This window comes from Equus caballus, chromosome X (assembly GCF_041296265.1).
Source record: "Equus caballus isolate H_3958 breed thoroughbred chromosome X, TB-T2T, whole genome shotgun sequence".
Taxonomy (NCBI): Eukaryota; Metazoa; Chordata; class Mammalia; order Perissodactyla; family Equidae; genus Equus; species Equus caballus.
The window spans coordinates 139,476,286-139,496,457 of record NC_091715.1 but is presented as its reverse complement, the minus strand read 5'-3'; the positions used below and the strand labels follow the sequence as shown (position 1 = coordinate 139,496,457).

The 20,172-nt window shown below is 43.1% G+C and overlaps 1 protein-coding gene across 6 annotated transcripts in view; it reads right to left on the bottom strand.

The window, feature by feature from the left end:
- Positions 1-14,101: 14,101 nt before the first annotated feature.
- Positions 14,102-20,172, bottom strand: part of AFF2 (ALF transcription elongation factor 2) — a 472,213-nt gene continuing 466,142 nt past the window's right edge. For all 6 annotated transcript variants that reach the window (XR_011435071.1, XM_023633609.2, XM_023633612.2 and 3 more), the window contains one exon: positions 14,102-18,655. Coding sequence is in view for 5 of the 6 variants with exons in the window: in XM_023633609.2 (XP_023489377.2) it covers positions 18,534-18,655 (122 nt within the window). In the remaining variant the exon portion in view is untranslated. The remainder of the gene's footprint in view (positions 18,656-20,172) is intronic.

The window sequence follows — 20,172 nt, the reverse complement described above, 5'->3', positions numbered from 1 at the left end:
TCCTCTCTCTCTTGCTTGCTCTTTCTCTTTCTAAAAAATTTCCACCAGAGAGCTGGCCCCCGATGCTCCTGAGCCGCAATAATGAGACATCCCTGCTTTAAGCAAATTTTGCACCTGTAACCTGCAGAAATATAGCCATAGCATTTGAAAAATTACCTCCATGCTGCACAGTGCCATGAAAATTTATCTTTGAGATGATTTTATTGCATGGTTACCCTAGGCAATTAAATCAATAAATCTTAACTGTCAGGAAGGTTGGCCCCGTGCCAGAAATAAATGAAATGCGCAAAATCAGTAAATAAAAGGTTCCTGACAACTCATTCCAGAAATTATTTAGCAGTTGGGGTTGTGGGGGGTTTTTCACTCCCCAGCCTTTATTGACATCCTTTCTGAGAAATGATTATGCTAACAAACACAATGGCTCCGCTACAAAGAAGTCAGAGTTTGCCGAGCCATAAATTATAGTCCCTGAAAAGCAGGAAGGAAATACCGCCACATGGCCAGAGGTGGTAGGCCAAGACCAGTTTGGGTTGAGGACAGGTCTAGGGAGCAGCTCCCTCGTGCCCCGGGGAGGGAGCCTGGCCCTGCCTCCTCCTCTTGGTTACCACATCCTCATCCCACTGGCCTTTGCCCTGGGGGGAGGTGCCCTCTCCTCAGGGGCCCAACTTGCTTGACTGACTTGTCACGCTGCACCACCTGTAGTCGGCTATGAATCTAAGGATGTTTACTCTTATGGTTAAGGTCTCTCTGCCATTCTCCATTTCCAGAAAAAATAACCATTCCAAATGTGAGCGTGGCAGGTGGGGTGGGTGTAGGATGGCTGTTAATAATAATAGTACTTATTATTGAGTATTTCTCCCGTACTGTACCCTTTATATAGGTTCAATACTGGGAGGCATCTTTATTATCTCCATTTTACAGATGAGGAAATCAAGACTCAGAAAGGTTAAGTGATGTGTTTGAGATGACTTGGCTGCTAGGTGGCAGAGTGGTGATTCAAGCCAAAGTCAGCCTCCTCATGGCTCTGCCAGGTAAGACGTCTGCTGTCTTTAGTGCATGTCTCATGGCCCTAGGGAGCTGAGAACTGAAGATAGTGTGTGGGCATGCTGTTCTTGCCTTAGCTCCCAGGATTTCTTCGCATGTGAATTCTCTCTCCCCTGGCAATAGGTACAGTCCAGTGAGGGTCCTTTAGGGGTGACGTCCCAGAGCTGGCGAGGGCTAAATGGCACTGCTGCGTGGGCTGTGAGGCTGATGGGCATGTTTGAGAGCCCTCTGAGAGTCTGAGCACAGGGCCTTGGCACTGCTGCTTCCTAGGCCTTAACCACTCTTCCCTCTCTGCCATCTCTACTCTCAGATTTCACTCACTTGCCACCTCCTCAGTGAAGCCTTCCTTGACCTGCCATACTCCCATTACAGGCTCCTACAGCACCAGGCAACGTTTCTTCACGGTATTCACCTTCATTGCAATTTCATATTTATTTGTGTGACTATCTGCTGAATGGCTCTCTCTCCCACTGGCCCATAAGCTCCATGAAGGTGGGGAGGGTTTGGTTTTGCCCCCCAAGAGGCCCCAGAACCTCATACTGTGCACATAATGACTATATACTGAATGGATGGATGAGGACAGGTATATTCATTTGCTGGGGCTGCCATAACAAAGTCCCACAGACTGGGTGGCTTCAGCAACAGAAATGTACTGTCTCACAGTTCTGGAGGCCAGAAGTTCAAGATCAGGGTGTTGGTAGTGTTAGGATCTCTTCCTGGCTTGCAGATGTTCACGTTCACGTGGCGTTCTCCCTGGACATGAGTCTCGTCTCCAAATTTCCCCTTTTTGTAAGGACACTAGTAATATTGGGTTAGTGCCCACCTTACTGACCCCATTTTAGCTTGATTAATTCTGTAAAGACTCTGTCTCAAAATAAGGTCACACTCTGAGGTGTTGGAGGTTAGGACTCCAACGTATGAATTTCGGGGAAGACACAATCCAATCCACAACTATAGGCCACTGACCCAGGGACAGAAGTTTCTCAGATGTCTTAATGGCAAGCATTTAGAATTGTTTTCCGGGTCAGAGCTAAGGAGAATAACAGGTCCATTCCCAGCTTACTCCTGCAACCCTGCACATTCAAATCCAATCATCCTGTGCCTGGGAGGGTGGTGGCTGAGCTGCACAGCCCTGTTGCCAATGGCTGCATAGGAGTCTCTTGCAGCTGGTGGAGAGCTGGACTCACCCAACGGTACTGGGCCAGACACAAGCCCTCAGGCTTGGGTGTCTCTAGATTAAGGCTGCTTTCCTTTCCCTCCCACCTACTTGATCCTCTCTCCTGCTATTTATCCATTGACTCCCACGGTGGGCTATGGAGGCAGAGGCTGGGCTGGGCCTTGGGGAGTGATCAGAGGAGAATGGACTCAGGAGGACTAGGTAGGGCTGGGGATGGAGTGGAGTCTTCCCTAAGGGATAAAGGCTAAGCCAGTGGAACAGAGATCTCATATGACCAGCATGAGGGGGGCGTTGCGAGGAAACAGCTCAGGAGGGTATACATAGCCCAAGGGGAAGGGACAGAAGAATGCAGAGACTCGAGAGGGAGGCTCAGATGAATAAGGCTTGGCCCCTTGCAGAGTGTAATGCTATCCGGGGAGCTGGGCTCAGATCTTCCAGGAGGGCCCAGGAAGTGGGGACCAGGAAGGGAAGTTGCCCTTCGCAGCCTCCCAAAGCAGGAAGCCCCAAATCATCTTGGGGCAGCTGCAGCTGCAGTCAAAAGGGAAGAACTGTTGTGTTATACCCCACCCATCAAGAGACTCGGGCTCCTTGGGGCTGTGGGAGATGCTGGAAGCCAGCCCACCGTATCATTCTGCAGTCCCTGGAAGGCAAGAGAGGCAACCAGTGGGAATATGTTCCTCCGGCTTTCTCATTGGTTCTCCTCTTTGAGCTTCAGCTAATGCAAATCTCTTTTTATAATTCTTGCTGGCAAGTTCCCAGGGCAGATAATTCCCCATCAGCACATCATGAGCACCAAGGTGGTTATTTTGAAATTAATGGTTTGAAGCAAAATACGAGCATTGTTATTGAACTGAGGGCCGATAGATGGCAAAGGCACAGTGCCTAATAACTAAGTGCAAAGTTTGTAATGACAGCCACAAGATTTCAAAACAATAATAATTTGCATTTCGAAAGCACCTTTCATCTGACTAATTAGCTTAACACAATTAATCCATTAATTTATTATGTTCCCCTAAGCAGCACAGAGTAAGAATTGCTTCAATCATTTTTGCTTGGAGAAACTAAGGCAGGGAGAAAAGGACTAGGCTGGTGGCAGGGCCACAGTTCAAGAAGCTCTGTCTACTGCTCCAGAGATCATGGGGAGGGGGAAGAGTCTGCTACATAGGAGGTGAAGTCTTGTGGTGCCTAGAGAATTCTAAGATGGCCCCCAAGATTCCCATCTCCAATGTACATGGCCTGTGTAAGCTCCCTTAAGTGTGGGCAGGATGTGTGAATAGAATGAATGTCACTTGTATGACTAGGCTACAGTATATGGAAAAGGTGCCAGTATCTTGCAGAAGTAATTAAGGCCCCTAATCAGTTTTATTTAAGTTAATAAAAATGGAGATTATCCTGGGTGGGCCTGACCTAATCAGGTAAGTCCTTTAAAAGAAGGTCTAGAGGACAGACTCCCTCTCCTGCTAGCCTTGATGAAGCAAGGTAACATGAGTTCTACAGCTGCAAAGAAATGAGTTCTACCAACAACCTAAGGGAGGCCGAGAGGCTAGTTGGTCCACTGTTGAGGCTGTCCACATTAGGACAATGAGAACATCAACTGAGGCAGTGGCCAGGGTGATGAAGCGAAAGTGCAGGATTTGAAAGCTATGTTCAGATGTAAACTGATAGTGCATTTGAACTAAAAAGGACCTTAGAGGGTATGCAGGTCAAGGAAATATGCTGAGAGGTTGCTGAGCCATGAATGAGCAAGGAACATCTTCATGGAGCGTGAATTTAAAAGTTTTAGGGTGAAAAAGGTAATTTCTATATTGATACATAGAATCCATGGAGTCTATGGAATATAATGCAAACTACACAAAAGTGTTAGGATGAATCAGGGGCTTAAAAGAAAGTGTCTGGGGGCCGGCCCTGTGGTTTAGTGGTTAAGTTTGTTGTGCTCCACTTCAGCTGCCTAGGTTCAGTTCCTGGGCACTGACCTCCACCACTCATCGGTGGCCATGCTGTGGCTTCAACCCACATACAAAAAGGAGGAAGATTGGCCACAGATGTTAGCTCGGGGTGAATCTTCCTCAGGGAAAAAAAAAATGTGTCTGCTTTCAGAAGTTTCTTTGGGTAATGCCTCAGACTTTGGGGGCGGATGGGCAGGAAAGGAGGGCACATTTTGAGTCTCCTCCATCCCTGGGGAGAAGAACCAGCCAAGGTCTCATATTAGTTCCTCTGTCAGAGACTGTATGCCATGCCGTAATCATAGCTTTCACTGGGCATCAAGCAAAGCTGTCGTCATTCTCAATGTACCAATGGGACACTGAGGTCCAGAGAAGGGACAGTCACCAGGGAGTTCATGCAGAGCTCAGATGCCAACCAAGGCCTCCTCTTTGCCCCCAACTAAAGGTTATACTCTAAGGCATGTCTTAACTCATAAGGGGGTACAATGTGCACTTGACAGTTGGGTTAGTAACTGTTTTGTGGTTGATTGTTTCTCTTGGTAACAGATTCCACAGGGATTTTAAGAATATTCGGGGAGCCCAGGAGGACACCATGGGGTTTAGATAAGAGGTCCCAAGCCCAAATGTCTACTGGTTTTTCAATGACCTTTGATGCCCTGCCAGAGACAGGCTATGGACCCAGAAATTCAGCCATACACAAGGATCCAGTCTACCAAGGTCAGACTGAGTGGAGGGTGGGGTAAGAGATGAGGTACAGCCCCAGCTGGAGGAATTTTGGCTAGAAAAAATGATTCTTAATCCTGACTGCAATGGAATCACCTGGAGAGCTTTAGCAACTACCCACCTGGGAGGTTGGGGTGGGAGAGCAGTCCTCAAATCAACTAGATCAGAATTGCTTGGAGTAGCCCCCAAGAATTGGTAAGATATTGGGCTGGCCCTGTGGAGTAGTGGTTAAGTTTACATGCTCTGCTTTGGCGGTCTGGGGTTCATGGGTTCGGATCCCAGGCATGGACCTACACACTGCTAATCCAGCCATGTTGCAGCAGCATCCCACATACAAAACTAGAGGAAGATTGGCACAGATGTTAGCTCAGCACCAATCTTCCTCACCAAAAGAAAAACAGAAATTGGTAAGATATTGAGCTCAGCCAAGGTTGAGGTGCCCTGTGTCAGAGGCTGAGAGATGAACTGGGACTTAAGTCCAGAGCAAGGGCAGATGCTGGCTACCAGCTGGCTGAAGCATGGGGCCCGGGGAGACAGCCACTAGAGCAGAAGCTGGGCCTGAGTGACAATGGGGCCCCAGGGGGACCTTGGGGGAGCAACTCTTTCCTAGTGAGGATTTGCTTTAGTGTGTTTGGTGGCTATCACAGGACTTGTTCAGTGAGTCAAGGCCACGACTTGGCCAGTTTAGGGGGTCTCTGGTGTGCTTGGGGACTGCTAGAAGAGGACCCCAAACGGAGCCTGCTACCCCTCCCTGTCAGCGGATCCTTCAGCGCCTGTTTTGCTGCCTGGGTGTAGTGAGTTTGAGGGATTTGGGGGCTGACGGAGGGAAAAGATATGACCACGAGGTGGCAGTAGCACATAACCAGCTTTATTTGCGTGGCACTTTGGCAGGTTTGCAGGTGGGGGTAGTGGTGTCCCTCACAAGAAGAGAGCCAGTGGCCTCCATCCAGAAGAGGGAGAGAATTCCAGGGAAAGGGGGTCAGAGAGTGCCCTAAAGTGTCCAGGTGATGGTGCTCAGCAGCACCATGGGGAGTTGCTGAGCCAGACAGCTCCGAGGGGCCGCGGAGGCTTGGGGCCTTTGTAGCCCCAGAGTTTACCTTATCTATAGCTAGCAGATGTTGGGCAAAGTTTCATGGGGTATGCGAAGCAGGCAGGCTCTAAATGGGTAAAAATCTGTTTATCTGGACTCTATTTAAAACAAATGGATGTGTAAAGTTTTGAGGTCTTTGCTAGTGGGCTTTTGAGCTAACCAGTCCTGGTCTACTGTGAGAAAGTAAACAGCATGGGACCAATGCACAGAGGCCATCATTTACCATTTATATACCACCAGGAGACCTGGGAAGCTTGCCCCCTCTGCTTCGTCTGGAGTTCTCTGTACTGCAAACGCTTCAACCAACTAGGGCTTACAGAGGGTCTTTCTAAACAAAATTCTGTGAGGGAAGCTTCCTGCCTGCTGCCTGGGTTATGCTGGGTCCACAGAGTCAGGAATTCTGGGAGAATCTCAGCTCACCACCATCATCCTCTGCCTAGGTCCAGCCCTGCCCAAGATAATGTTTCCAGAGAGATGCAGCCCTCCTCTTTGGGTTTTCATTCACATGTCTGGCCTGCTGCAGGGCCTCCCTTATTTGTGAAATGACAATAAGTTCAAGTGAATTGTGGTTCGTGCTAACTGGGAAACACCTGGAGAGTTACAAAAGTGTGAAAGGAAATCTTTCCCTGGAGAAGCATACTCTGAGCTTGGATTCCTGTGGGATGTTTTCTCTAGAGGACTAGAAGCACATTACCTCCTGTTCCCTTTTTACTCTCAAAATCTTTCTCCCATCACCCTCGGGAAAGTGAGTAGGATGAAAGGTGGAGAGGCACAGGGCTGGAAAGACAGGGCTTGATCATTTCCTGGCCCCCACTAGCCTGCTGAAGTCACACACTAGGTCCTGTGACTGTCAGTTCCAATAGCCCCCAGCTCACAATCTGGACATACCTATTCACAGTTACACAGGGCCCTGAGAATGCATGTCAATTTCTAATGCATATAGCTGAAATGTGTGGGCAAAATTCTCCTTAACAAACTAAAGTGATCCCTCTTATATCACAGCTAAAGGTTCTACTATTTTATTTTCTTTTCTAAAAAAGGGGAGGGGGGGACAAAATAGCCCACCCAAGCCCAAAATGTGTTTCCTGGAGAAATTCACAAAGCTAAATATGTTCTCTCTCCAAAGCATGAGGCTCAGTGCACTCCTAGCCCTCCATGTGGTACACTCTGCCACCGCCTACCCCCTTGTGGCATATCCCCTGCCAGCAGTGCAAACTTGCAGGTGCCCTCACTACTCTAATACCCTCGGAGGATGGATACTACTGGCCTTCATAATGGCAGTATGTCAGGGGAAATTATTTGGGGCAATACATTCCTCAGTTGTCAAGAGGGGATGTAGGATGAGAAATACTGGTCTTTATGACATCTCACTCATCTCTTGGAAGCAGGGAGAAGACTGGTATTATCAACTCCATTTTGTAGAAGAAGGAAGTGGGGCACTGAAAGGTTAAGTATTTCCTTTAAGTCAGGCGGCAAGCGCCTGCTCTAAAATCCTGCCTCAAAGCCTAGGGCACTCTCTCCCCTGGAATGCTCTGCTTCCCTTCTGAACCAGTGTCTGCATGTCAGAGGCAAGGAGTTAAGCCACATTGGGCCTGTCTTCGAAGTGAACTGATTTAAAGCTCTGCCAATCCAAGGCTTGACCATCACCCCAGCAGGAGTGTCCAGCTGGGCCGAGAAGGTGGTACAATCTCTTCTATTGGCTACTTCCAAGAATAAGGGGTCCCACCTCACCGAACCTTTACTGACTTGCTAATTTCACTTGGGCCCTACTCTCAGCCTTCATGCAAAGAGGCATTTCTTGAAGCCTGGCCCAATGCCTTTCCTTTAGAGTCCTCTGGAAGGATCAAGAGGACATCCCTCCCTGAGGGCTCAAGACCCTTCTTTACTTTTGTTTCTAAAATGAAATGATGCTATAGCAGCAATAGCATTATGCACAATAGTGAGAAGTAGAGGGCAATGTTTAAGATCAAGGTCGTTGGGGCCACACTGTCCAAATCCTGGCTGTGTAACCTTAGGCAAGCTGCTTAACCTCTCTATGCCTCTGTTTTGTCATCTATAGAAGAGTGATATAATAGTACCTATATCATAGATAGGAGGATTACATAAGTTAATATATAAGAAAGTGCTAGAACAGTGCCTGGCACATAGTAAGTGCTGCATAAGCTGATCAATTAGCATAATCCCAGCACTCTAATTTTTAAAAATGTCATTCTGCATATTTCTTCCCAGTTCTTCTCTGCACGCATACATACTTTTACCGAGGCATGAGCACGAGTTATGGCATCAGGTTTTTGAGAGAAATAGAAAACAACTTGGTTGCTTGAGAATAAATTTATAATTGATTTAGCTCTATTTACTCAGATCAAATATTTCTTTATTATCTTGTAAGAAAAATGTTCATATTTACCAATATTGTAGGCTTCAAATTTTGGAAAGGATTTAGAATTCTTAGTGATTGTTTCAGCCACATTTAACTACATTGTTGTTCACGCATGAACTATGATTATGCAGTTTCAAAATATCAGGCCAAGCAAAACGTAGTTGATTTGTTCACAGGAAATTCAGCTAAGCTGATTGCTAATGTTGCTCACTTACAAGTGTTTTGTCCTGTATAGTGTCTTAGCATTGCGATTTCTCCCTATGCATAGCTGGAGCATACATTCCATAGAAATGAAATTTCCAGATTCCTGAAACCTTCTCTTTCACTGTCTGGAACATGTTTAACACTGCGAAGGAAATAGTTCCAAAATATATGGCATGCTCTTCTGCCTCAGTAAAAAAGATATACTTAAGATAACTTAATCTTTTCCTGATGACTTTTAATCATTACTATGACCAGGCCAGTGGCTGCGTGCCCCTGTGCTAAATGGCCACAGTTGGCTGTACCTGTAAGTTTTTAGTCTAGTTTTGTAATTTCTTCTGTCTCCTCTCTCAGCAACTACTACAGTTATAAGTTTATACTTTGCAAGCTTTTTTGTGCTGTGTACTAGGAACTCAGATCATTAAATATTTGACAATTTTCTCTTAAGTGGGCTTTGAATGATGGTCCAAGGGTCTCTCTTATAAAATGAATTGGCTCTGTGACTTATTTTCTTGATGGCCTTCAGAGATGTTGAGGTGGGTGGGAGCATTGACTATGTATTATAATGCGAAAGAAGTGGTAACAAGGTACTTATGGCTGGAAAGTCTGTAAGCGGAATAATCTACATGTCTAAAATGAGATTTTCATAAAAATTTTATTTCGCATTTTTAAATAATTCAATGCATTGGCAGTATAGTTAATGCCTCTATGAGAGAAACCAACGCACCAGCTCAGCCAATATCATTTTTACAGAGACATCATGTTGGAAAACAACAAAACTACATTAAAATGTTTGTACACAGAGTTACTGTACTGAGAACAAAGCACCAACAAAACGCTTGTGCGCCACACATTTGAAATGCAAAGCAACACAGGCAGATACAGTTTTATACATATAAAGCACATGAAACCAGGTTTTAGGAATCAGATACCATTTCATTCATTGCTTGATGTTAAAACAGTTACCTTGGTCTATACATAACATCTGAACTTACTGAAATTCTGATGAGAGGATCATGCTTGTTAAGAACAGTGACGGTGAATCTGCAATGAGTATGAATATTGGAAATCTGCACCCAAGAAAAAGTGGTTCAAAAGACTAATTGGATAATGGTAAAACAAAGGGGGCACTTTATTAATTATCATGGCATTTCAATGGCCACCTGGGGGGTCCCACCAATGTGGAAAAGGGTCTTCCACTGGGGGCAGGGCCTCAGGAAGTTTTCTTCTCAGGAACCAGGCCAGGCTATTTCTGATCATTCTGCTTGTTTACTGACATGGAGGAAGCCCAGGCCAGGACATTGGCCTAGGGATTTGAGTGCAGTTCAAGGCAAGCTCACTCCAACCCTGGGGGCTCAACTCAGCTCATATGTTGCAGCTGACATGGCCTCCATCTTCCCTCCCATGCGTATTGACCTATAGTTTTCTCTTGGAAACTCAGCTGGATTTGAACAGAGCCTCTTTCCTCACAAAGGCCAATGGAATCCATGTGGTTGAACCATAATATTATGATAAAAGCTTCCAAGAGGAAAGGAGTTTTCATTTCAAATCACTGCCTTCATATAGCAATGTAGCCATGGCCTCCTGGAACTATGAAAGAATGTTTTTCAAGAAGGGAAAGCTAAAATCCCATGAAAAACAATAAGCCAGACATGTCGCACATGCGCGCGCACACACACACCCACACCCACACGGGCGACGTGTCCTACTCCTGCAGTTATGGCCTGCCACAACGGTCCAGTGACACGGCATTGGTGAGCACCCCCCATACAAAACATATGATGACAATTAAATTCCCATTTGCATCCTGGTTACTCAATAAATATTTTCTATGACACTTAAATATACAAAGTTTCTGTTTAAAATATGCATGAAAATGTCTTCTTTTTTTCAAGAACAAGAGAAAGGTTTATAGAGTCACATCTTCATTTACAACATGTGGGGATTAATTTTCTGGTTCTTATATACAGGCTAATGGGAATGTTAGGAAATACTTCAAATGAGCACACAAGACACAAATGTGCCTCTTAGGTACAAAGCAAACACACACACTGTAGACCAGGCAGAAGACACCCCTGGCAAGTCTCAGGGGTATTTTTCAAGTATCAGTCAATGACTTAGTGGAAAAATGGGTGGAGTCATCTGTTAAACTGCATTAGGTCTCAGAGGCTATTATAAAAGTGCCCTTCTGCAAATACTCCCTCTGTCCTTCTTACCTTTTGTCAGTGTGGGGTATGGAAGGGCCCACCGAACATGGAGTGTTCCTCTTCGAAAACCCATCAATATCTCTATAGAGTTAGATTTCACTCCTGGTCTATACATTGGTCTAATGCAGATTTACCAAAGACTCCAGATTTCAGTATTTTAACGTGAGAGACAGAGAGAGAGAAAAAGAGAGAGAGAAGAAATATACATTGCAATCAGTGAAAATATTTCTTCATCCGATAATAAACTCTTTCAAAAAAAAGGAAAAGAAGAAAGCAAAATAAAAGGAAAAAGATGAATCTAAAAAAATACCTTGACTGAAGTGTTCTGGGAAATTTCTTGAACAGAAATTTATTCTTCATGTTTATAATGGTTACAGCAACATCCGAAGATGTTTGCCATTGCCAGGCCTCCAACTAAAGTTCATCGAAAAATCCTGATAGAAACTGTCTCATCTGCCTGCAACCACTCCACTTGCTCCAAAATTATGTTGTAAAGGTCAAAACACTGCTCCACAAAGTTATACAATTGGACAAATGAATTCAACAGACTAATATTTATACTGCCATATAATAATGCAGTTATTATAATATCATGGTTTCATAATACAGCATGCCTTTCCAGGTGGCATGTTTTAAATCAGAACACATCTATTTTATTAATCTGTTATGTCTCAAAAGTGTGAACAAGTACAATTCAGAAGCTCACATTTAATTCAACTATTCATTTGTTTAGAGAGAGAAAGAGCCCGAGCAGGAAAGCGAAAGCCAGAGCCAAAGAGAGAGAGAGACAGACAGACAGAGAAACAAGTAACAACAACAACCACAGCCACAGCCACGACCACCACAAGAACAGAAAAGAAACCAGTCTCTGGAGGATCCTAAGAATTTGTCGCTCAACTAACCAAGTGTGCCAAGGGGAAGAATTTAAGTATCTTCTCAGTCCAAGAAGCATTCTGATCATGGTATCTCTACTGGGCTCACTTTTGACGTATTATTTTATCCGAAGACAACACTACATCAAACGATTTTCAGAAGCACTACTCTGATGAAAACAGGAATAAAATAGCCATTTGTAGAATTGAATAAATGTGAGGGATTTCATCTCAGACATTTTTCTCTCTAAAATATCCAGAGCAGAATCACCCAGGAAGAAAACTATTTGACAAGTAGTCTTGATATAGAATCAATCTCATTTGTAATATTTGTGGGTGAATGTGATTGATTAGTGAGGATGGTTTTGAAATAGCAAATCACCGGATGATGATGAACATATTTCTAGCTCTCCATATCCATGCAAACTGGTCCATTGCCTAGGGCCACTGTGAGTCCCTGTGTGAGGGTGATGCCAATTAAACCAGACCCAGATGTTACCATTCTCCAGGCAGGACAAACGTTGCAGAAACACCACGAGGGGACAGAGGACCCCTCCCCCCCACAAACCCTTTACTGTGCTGGCCACAGAAAGGACTGTGGAGGCAAAAGAGAGAAAGGCCAGAAAGAAAGAATAAGACATGAATCTCCTCCAGGGCTAACATTCAACCATGGACACAGGCTTGAACAAAACATGGAAATAGTTGAAGAAAAATAGGATTTTAGGGAAAGTTCTTCAACCTTTCCAGATACAAACCTCTTATTAACTGTAGAAGATGCATAGGATGGGAGAACGGGACCTTGGAGACTCTATTCTACCCTCAGGATGATTTATGATGAGAAGTTCTAATAAAAAAGGGTGTGTGTGTGTGTGTGTGTCTTTAATGAAAAACTCATTCTCTTAGAAAATATACTAAAGTTTATGTCTTCTTGTTAGTGACCTTGGTTTTCTTTATATTGGGTAGAAAAGGGAATTATTTTGGTTTGGATAACCATTTCTGAATATTAAACATGTAATTGATACAGGAGACATTCTGGTTTGAATTCAGAGCTAGGACAGTAAGTAGATACTTTTAACTAAAAGCGCACGTTAAATAATAACTTCTATCCCTAATAACTAAAGTAAAAACCTTCTGAACAACAGCAGGGAGATGGGAGAATTATTGAGTTTCCATATTGCAAGAAAACAAGACAATTTATTTTGGATTGTGCTATTCTCCATAGAGACCCTAATGTTTCCTAATGATACAAAGGCTGTCATTAGAAGGAGCAATAGTAAATAATTTATCCAAGTTACATTTACAAGTTAGAAATACCACTTGGACATTTAAAAATATAATAATAATAAAATTACACTTACCTATCCTTATTTTAAACCAATGATGAGGGTTTTCTAAGTGCTTATCTCACTTCCATTTTACCTTCAAGATATAGAGATGACCAAACCACCCCCATTGATCCATCTGTGCTTTGGGCTTAAGAGAGCTTCATTCTTTTCTGCTATCTCCTGCTTAAAACCCATACCTCTAGGGTCTCATCATAAGCTATCTACATTCATAGAGGATTGATTTATATTTGAAAATGATGTAATAGTTTATCATTGAAGTGTATGTGTGTGCATGCACATGAGTGTGTGTGTGCACATGAACATAAATGTGAAATCTGAACCCTCTTTAACTGGCTGCATTCAAGTAGTGCATTGGAACTGGATTGTCCAGTCTTCCAACTTTGCATGCATCTCTTTCCAACTCTGTGTTCAGTGACATCATAATTAGTAGCTTGAAATCAGCCATGGTGGGAGTATTTATACCATGGAAATTGGCAAATACTACAAATCAAGTGCTTTCTATTCTCAGAGAGCTGGCTGTTAAACATTTCACCAGTACACAACTGGTTGTTTGCCAGGCTGACCAAAAGAGAAGCTAGCTCTTCATCTGGGCAATGTGGCACCAACTCAGGCTCTTTGGGAGTTTCTCCAATTCTGCTTCCTGCCCAGGGGCTCCTCTTCCACTGATTTCACAAGTACTGCAGAACCACAGAAGGGAATGAGCATCAGGGATGCATTTGAATCTCCACTGTCACCCCGCGGGGCTCTACTCTCAGAGACACTTCTCCTATTTGGTAGCCACATGAGTGATGCAGGCCAAACCAAATAGGTAAAGCACTTGCAATTCTTAAGCTCCAGATATGGCAGCTGGCTTCCGGCTGCAGAGGCTTGAGAACAATGAGTCCCTCAGTAGGAACAAGCTCTCTCCAGCTGAAAGCATCCACTGGGGCATTCTTCAGGAGGTTTCCCACAGCTGTTCTGCATGCCGCTGCTCACTAGCAAGTGCTGGCAGTCACTGGGTTTGCCACTGCAGCCTCCTGCCTGGGACCTGGTAGCCGGCTTCCTTTGCTTCCCCCTTCCCTCCTCAAAGTCTGGTACAAATCAAAGAGCCAACAAAATTGAGGTCACTGGCAAAAGAGTTTGAAATTTTGAATGATTTTATTAAACACCATTAGTCTACACTGCACAGTTAATGAAACAGCAAAGCTCCAATCTCTTAGAAGAACGATGATTGATCATGGATTGGAAAAGCAGTTCAGTGTCCCCTAACCCAATGTGAGCCTGATGAATGATGCATTAACATCTCATGTCAGAAGCAGAAAGGGGCAAGAACTGCGGCCTGGCCTGGAAGGGCTTCCTTCCCCTCCACCCCCCACCCTCACCCCCCTCCACCCTCCCCTCAATGCAATTTTCTTTTGAGTTGGTGGATTACAGAGGAAAATGTGATGATCTTGGTAAAGAGGGCTTCTAGATTTGTGAGGAGGAGAATGGAAAGGGAATTAATACTTTTTCTTTCCCTGAAAATATCAGATGGTAGGATTAATGTCTGAGACCAGCCTATCCGATTAACCTCCTGCCAGGGTAAATGCTGATTATCAATACACAGATGCCATTTCTGTTGTTGGAGTTTGCTAACACCAAAGAGAAAATGAATCAGAGTTTAATTATGAGAATAAGGCTGTGCGAGTGGAAATGAGAAACAACAACAACAACAACAACGATAACGACGAAGAATTTAGTCTGCCAGTCGCGCAACAGAGCAGTGACAACTGGCTCAATATGTTTTCCCCACAGAATTGAATTTGGGGGCACTGAGTCGACCCATTCACTCGACATTGTGTAGCTATATCATCTCGCCACACATTTTCTCAATGGGGATAGCGATGCTTCTCTAAGCAAGCAGTTCATTGCCTTACTGAGTAGTCCTACCCAGCGATCCAGTTTGGTTCTCCCACCTGCCAGCTCACGCAGGTGAATTTTATCATGTCTGTTGAGAAGTACGTGAGAGCTTCACCCTCACAGCTAAATCGATTCTGCCTTCAAAATGCTTTCCAACTTCATACTCCAACTTCAACCTCCGGCATGCAAATTTGAATAAAACAAAATCCGAATTAGATAGCTTTGGGAAAGATACGATAGAACAAGTGTCTTTCCAATGCAGACCAAATCCAATGCATTTAGTAATGTGATGTCCAAATGAAAATCCATCCATTTGGAAACTCAACAAAATACGTTTTAGCCAAAATGGTTTCTAATTTAGCAACTTGGTTTTAGTGACTGAAGATTTGAATCTTTTAATGTCATTACACAGAAAAAAGGCATCCCAACCTCAATTCTTTTCAAAGTTAGCAGCAGCTAATCTGCTTTTCCAATTATGTCATCCAAATATAAAACTACTAGTACTTTCCCAATGAGATTATTAAGCAATTAACAGTCTACAGGCTGGCTAACAACATGCTTACGGCTAAATTCTACCCCGAGGACCACACTAGTATACTCTTTTCAAATTAATCCTACCTACCAAACTCAGACAGTAATATGACAAAACCACTAAAAAATCCAAAGTTAATTAAAAATACAAAGCCAAGCCAACACCATAACACAAATTTGTCAAACTCTCTGTGGTTGGAGCTTGGGTGACAAAGGAAGGCATAGTGGTGGCCCTACCTGGGTCACGTTGCAGGGCTGAGAGCCTCTGTGTCCTCGCGCAGGTGGAGCTGCCCATTACTCTGCCCATTACCCTACCTCCACGTGCTCATTGAGATGCATCTCACCAAGCCTCCATCAAGGTCTTGAGGCAGGATCTCTCACTGCCATCCACGTGTCCTGTATCCCTCCCACAAACTGGTACACTGAAGAGATTTACTTGACAAAATATCTCAGTCCTTCAAATAGCTGCACACCTATGACACACATCACCATTTACAACGTGATGAATAGAGTGCCTAGAAAACAGCAACAATCCTTAATCATGAAACCGAAAGACGTCTCATCTCCAGGGACAGGAAGGCAATTCATCCTCCATGTTTAATTGGTTTCTAAGCTGCTTTACAAATGGGTCTACTAAATAATCAAGTGGCGATTCTGAGCTCGACTGTCAGATTTGATAATCGTGCTGCTGATTTGGCACACACTTCACACTCAGCCACCAGAGGTGACATCAGGCAACAGCAGATTTTCTGCTGCCTCTCTGTTGTATGTAAAGTAGATATAACGACTCGCTGAAACTAGAGCTACAAGTCTTTCATCAGGGCTACATGCTTGTTTCCCTGGGAAACTGCCCCTAGCATTCTAATGTCTAGTTTCTGGAGATTGAATTTCAAGAAGAATCTACTCCTAAATCCATGATGGTCTAGGATCGTGGTCTAGGTTGAACTTACAAGTCAAGCCAGTGGGCTTCATTATATGGTAATAGTCAGGCACTCTACCTGGTAAGCCATGGAAAACAAACAGAGAACTTGAGTCACTGCAAAGCCATCAGCTTAATTTTTATATGTGACACCCACCTTGGGTGTTCAGAGTCTTTCATATTATAATTTCCCTCATTTAAGAGGCTCAGAAAAGATTCTCTCAGGTTTCATTTGTCTGTGTGTGTGTCTGCACGTGTGAGTGTTGTTGCTGAGACTGCAAACGTAAAGCTCAACCACAGTGGGAGCATAAAAAGTGCTGGGTTGAGCTGCTGGGATGCTCCCAGCAGATATCTTAACAACATGGCCTCAGCCATTGGAGTACGACTTCCACAACCTTATTATACAACAAAGGGCCTTAAACTCACAGATGACCAGAGCAGAGCTGAAGTCTGGCTCTTTTGCAACTGGGGATATATCTAACCTTGACAATGAGAGTGCAGAGTGATCCCTTGCTGTTCCTGTCACAGACTTGCATGACCTGCTTAAAAATCATACAAGTTTGCATCTTTCATGTGCATATATCTATCATTTATCTGGTCATAACAGTGAACAGAATTCAATAACTCAGCAGATTAAAGGCTACCTGGAATTAAATACTGGCAGGTAATTACAAGGAACTAATGTATGGATAGTGTTTACTACATGTGGGAGATTCTTCTGGTGAGCTGGAACACCAAAGATGATATTTACATTGTGATGTTTATGGACATAAAATGAATGTAGAGGATCATTGCGACTTTGGGGATAGTCACAACTGATGTGGAAATGTCTCCCAATTATGTAAACTGTTCCCAATCTTTTGCGCTTTTTCAAAGCACCTTAGAGTGAAGCATTACCCCAAGACCCATTTTTGTTAAAAGGCTAGATATTATGCAGAGAGTTTGGAGTTTTCTTTGGAATTTTCGTGAAATGATTCATGCTAATAGAGACTTGAATAAAATTGATTGCATTTCAGTCAAAAGCTAATGAGACCAAAAAAAAAAAAAAAAAGAAAAAGGAAAAGTAAAGAAAGAAAAAAGAAAGAAGAAGAAAAGAAACCCTGTAAAATAGAAAATGAGAATAATTGGGCAAGTCCAGATTTTAAAGCCACTAGGAAGCAAACTGCATATTATTACTTCTAGGTAGTGATAACTTTTGTTCCAGAGATTTGAGGAAAATACAATAAAAGAAATCCTGCCAGTTATGGACCCACCTACCAACTGCAAAAGAGGCAGCAGTGTAAATTCCTCGGACATTTTCCAGACCTCTCCTAACTCTTACCTCTAACACTGGAGTGTAGCGTTTTGGCTACGAGGGCATGCACCCACTAAACTGCCCCTGAAAAGGAGAGCTTTACACAAAGAGAGAGCTTTACAAAGAGAATCCCAGGTGAGGATTTACGCTTCAAGTCATGGAGTTCAAAAATATTTATGCCAGCTGATGTCTTTAAGTTGTCGAAATAAATGTTGCCACTCCTTCTCATCATTAAAATTTTAAAAATAGGAAATCAGGGAAGGGATGCTAACAAAAAGTCCTCTAGTTGCATGCCACAGTATCATCTTAAGAGTGGCATTGCTATGCTCATTTACTTTCTTAATACTCTTGATTTTATGATGTTGCTACAACATCTAACCAGTGGGTTTTGACAATGAAAATTCTCACCTGAAGATTGAGTCTGTGGGAACCACAAAAGTTTAACAATGGATTCTGAGATATGTTCTTTTCTGGACATAAAAGTACAGTTTGGGGAATGGTTATTGCTTAAAATTTGAATCTTTGCAGGCCCTCTATGTCTAAGTTCTCATATTTATATGTAAGACACCACATTTCATTTCTCAGGAACCTGTTATCATCACAAGTCCTTTCCATTCTGTGTTTTGGGTAGTGTGGACTGAAAACAATACTGTAGGGACTGTGTCATTCCATCAAGCACATAAGGATGGTGGGATCTGAGAAATGCATATAAAATACTGAAAAATGACTAAGTAATAAAACATACATTGTTCTCAAGTTGTAGTGTCCACTTACAATGACTTCTGTTTTTCACAGCTATCAAAAGAAGCATAAAAACAAACATAATCAAAGAGAACTTTCCCAAATGAGTGGAGTTCCACCAGTGACCGTCGGTGCTCTGGTAGAGGTAGAGTGATGGGTGGTGATGTTGGAGATAGGGGAGCACCCACTACAACAAATGGGCATCGATGCGCAGCCAACACAGTCCCTGGCGAACGTAGCGGACAAGATTGGTCATGCTGCTGTGCTGGGTCAGAGGCCCCATCAACGTGTCCAGATCGCCAAAGAATTCTGAAAGTCAGAGCAGACCTTGGTCAGGTCTTTAAATGATATCATGGAAATATGCACCAGCTTGCTTAAGCTGCCTTAACACAACCACATGGACACTGGAAAAGTTATTCACTGTTTGTTCATTCATTCAACAAAAAGTTACAGAGTATCCACTAGGGGGTCAAAACACCATATGCATGTCGAGCACTGTTATTTTAGTCTTTAGTTAGCTCCCAAAACTCCGCAGCATAAATAATGTTTGGAAGTGTTCTTGTGATTAATAAGGCACAAATTCATTTAAATCTGTTAATTCATACTAAGTGTTTTCAAATAATTATAGATTTTCTCAGACAGCAGATTCTCAAAGTACATTACAATCCTGTGGAAGTTTGTGAGATACATACACACGTATATCACAATATGTATATATTATATATAAAAACACATTTTTCTATATATTTATATAATAAAGATAGATAATATTTATATATTAAAATATACACACAAAATTGTGTATATAAAATAAAATGCATTTAAATATATTTTTATACTATATATTGAATTTATATTTTTATATATTATAAATTTATATTTAGAAAGGGATTCTTATACACAAAATGGTAGGGAGCCATGATCTATATGATATCAAGCTGTTTGTCATTCTATATGTTATTGAATTGAAAATAATTTCTTTTCCTTTTGTCCAAATGAACTGAGTCTACCGATTTTTCTTGGCATGATGTAGACACAGCCAGTGAACCTGGACAGCAATTATAGACATCAGCATCTAAGGCCAAATAAATGTCTAGAAGGCATCTGATTTGGTAGGTCTTATTACCAATTACTTTAGGGAAGGAAAACAAGCTGCAAGTATCTGTCATGTAACAAGTCTCCCCGCCCCCAGGACGTGGATGGCCAGAATGCCAGGCTGATCCCCCTCCAGCTGACTTGGGGAAGGGGCAGCACTGAGGCCACACTGCTAACCAATGTGACTGGAGTTTTAGACTGTGTGCTTTGGCGTAGGGTGGGGGGTATGTGGGAAAACTATATGATGTCAAGAAACTAGCTAGACGTCCCCTTTTCACATCAGAATTGAATTGTCTGGCACTCCGTGGATCTTGGTTGTGAGAGGGCTCTCAGGCATCCTCCTCGTTAGCTCCTGACAGAGGAGGCAGCCTCAGCCATGAGGAACCACGCCTGTGCCAGTTGGCGGGGAGGAATCTGGTGAGAGTGTGCTGGAGTCCACTTTAAAGTGGTTGGGATGCTCTCCTGCCTTCTTGGAAAGCAATTTTCATGCATGGGTTACATGTGCCTGATTGCCCAGCAGATGGTATTTCACTAAACAATGCATTTATTCTTCATGTTATGTATAACATATGGGCTCCTTCTCTAGGTATCAACTTCATTTGATTATGTGATACTTTTTAACCTTTACTATGCAATAAAAACAATTTCTGCTGATAAAGGAGTAAATTATTTTTGGCATCTAAAATACTTTCTTATGTAATACAATATTAAGGAAAATGTTAAAGGGCCTA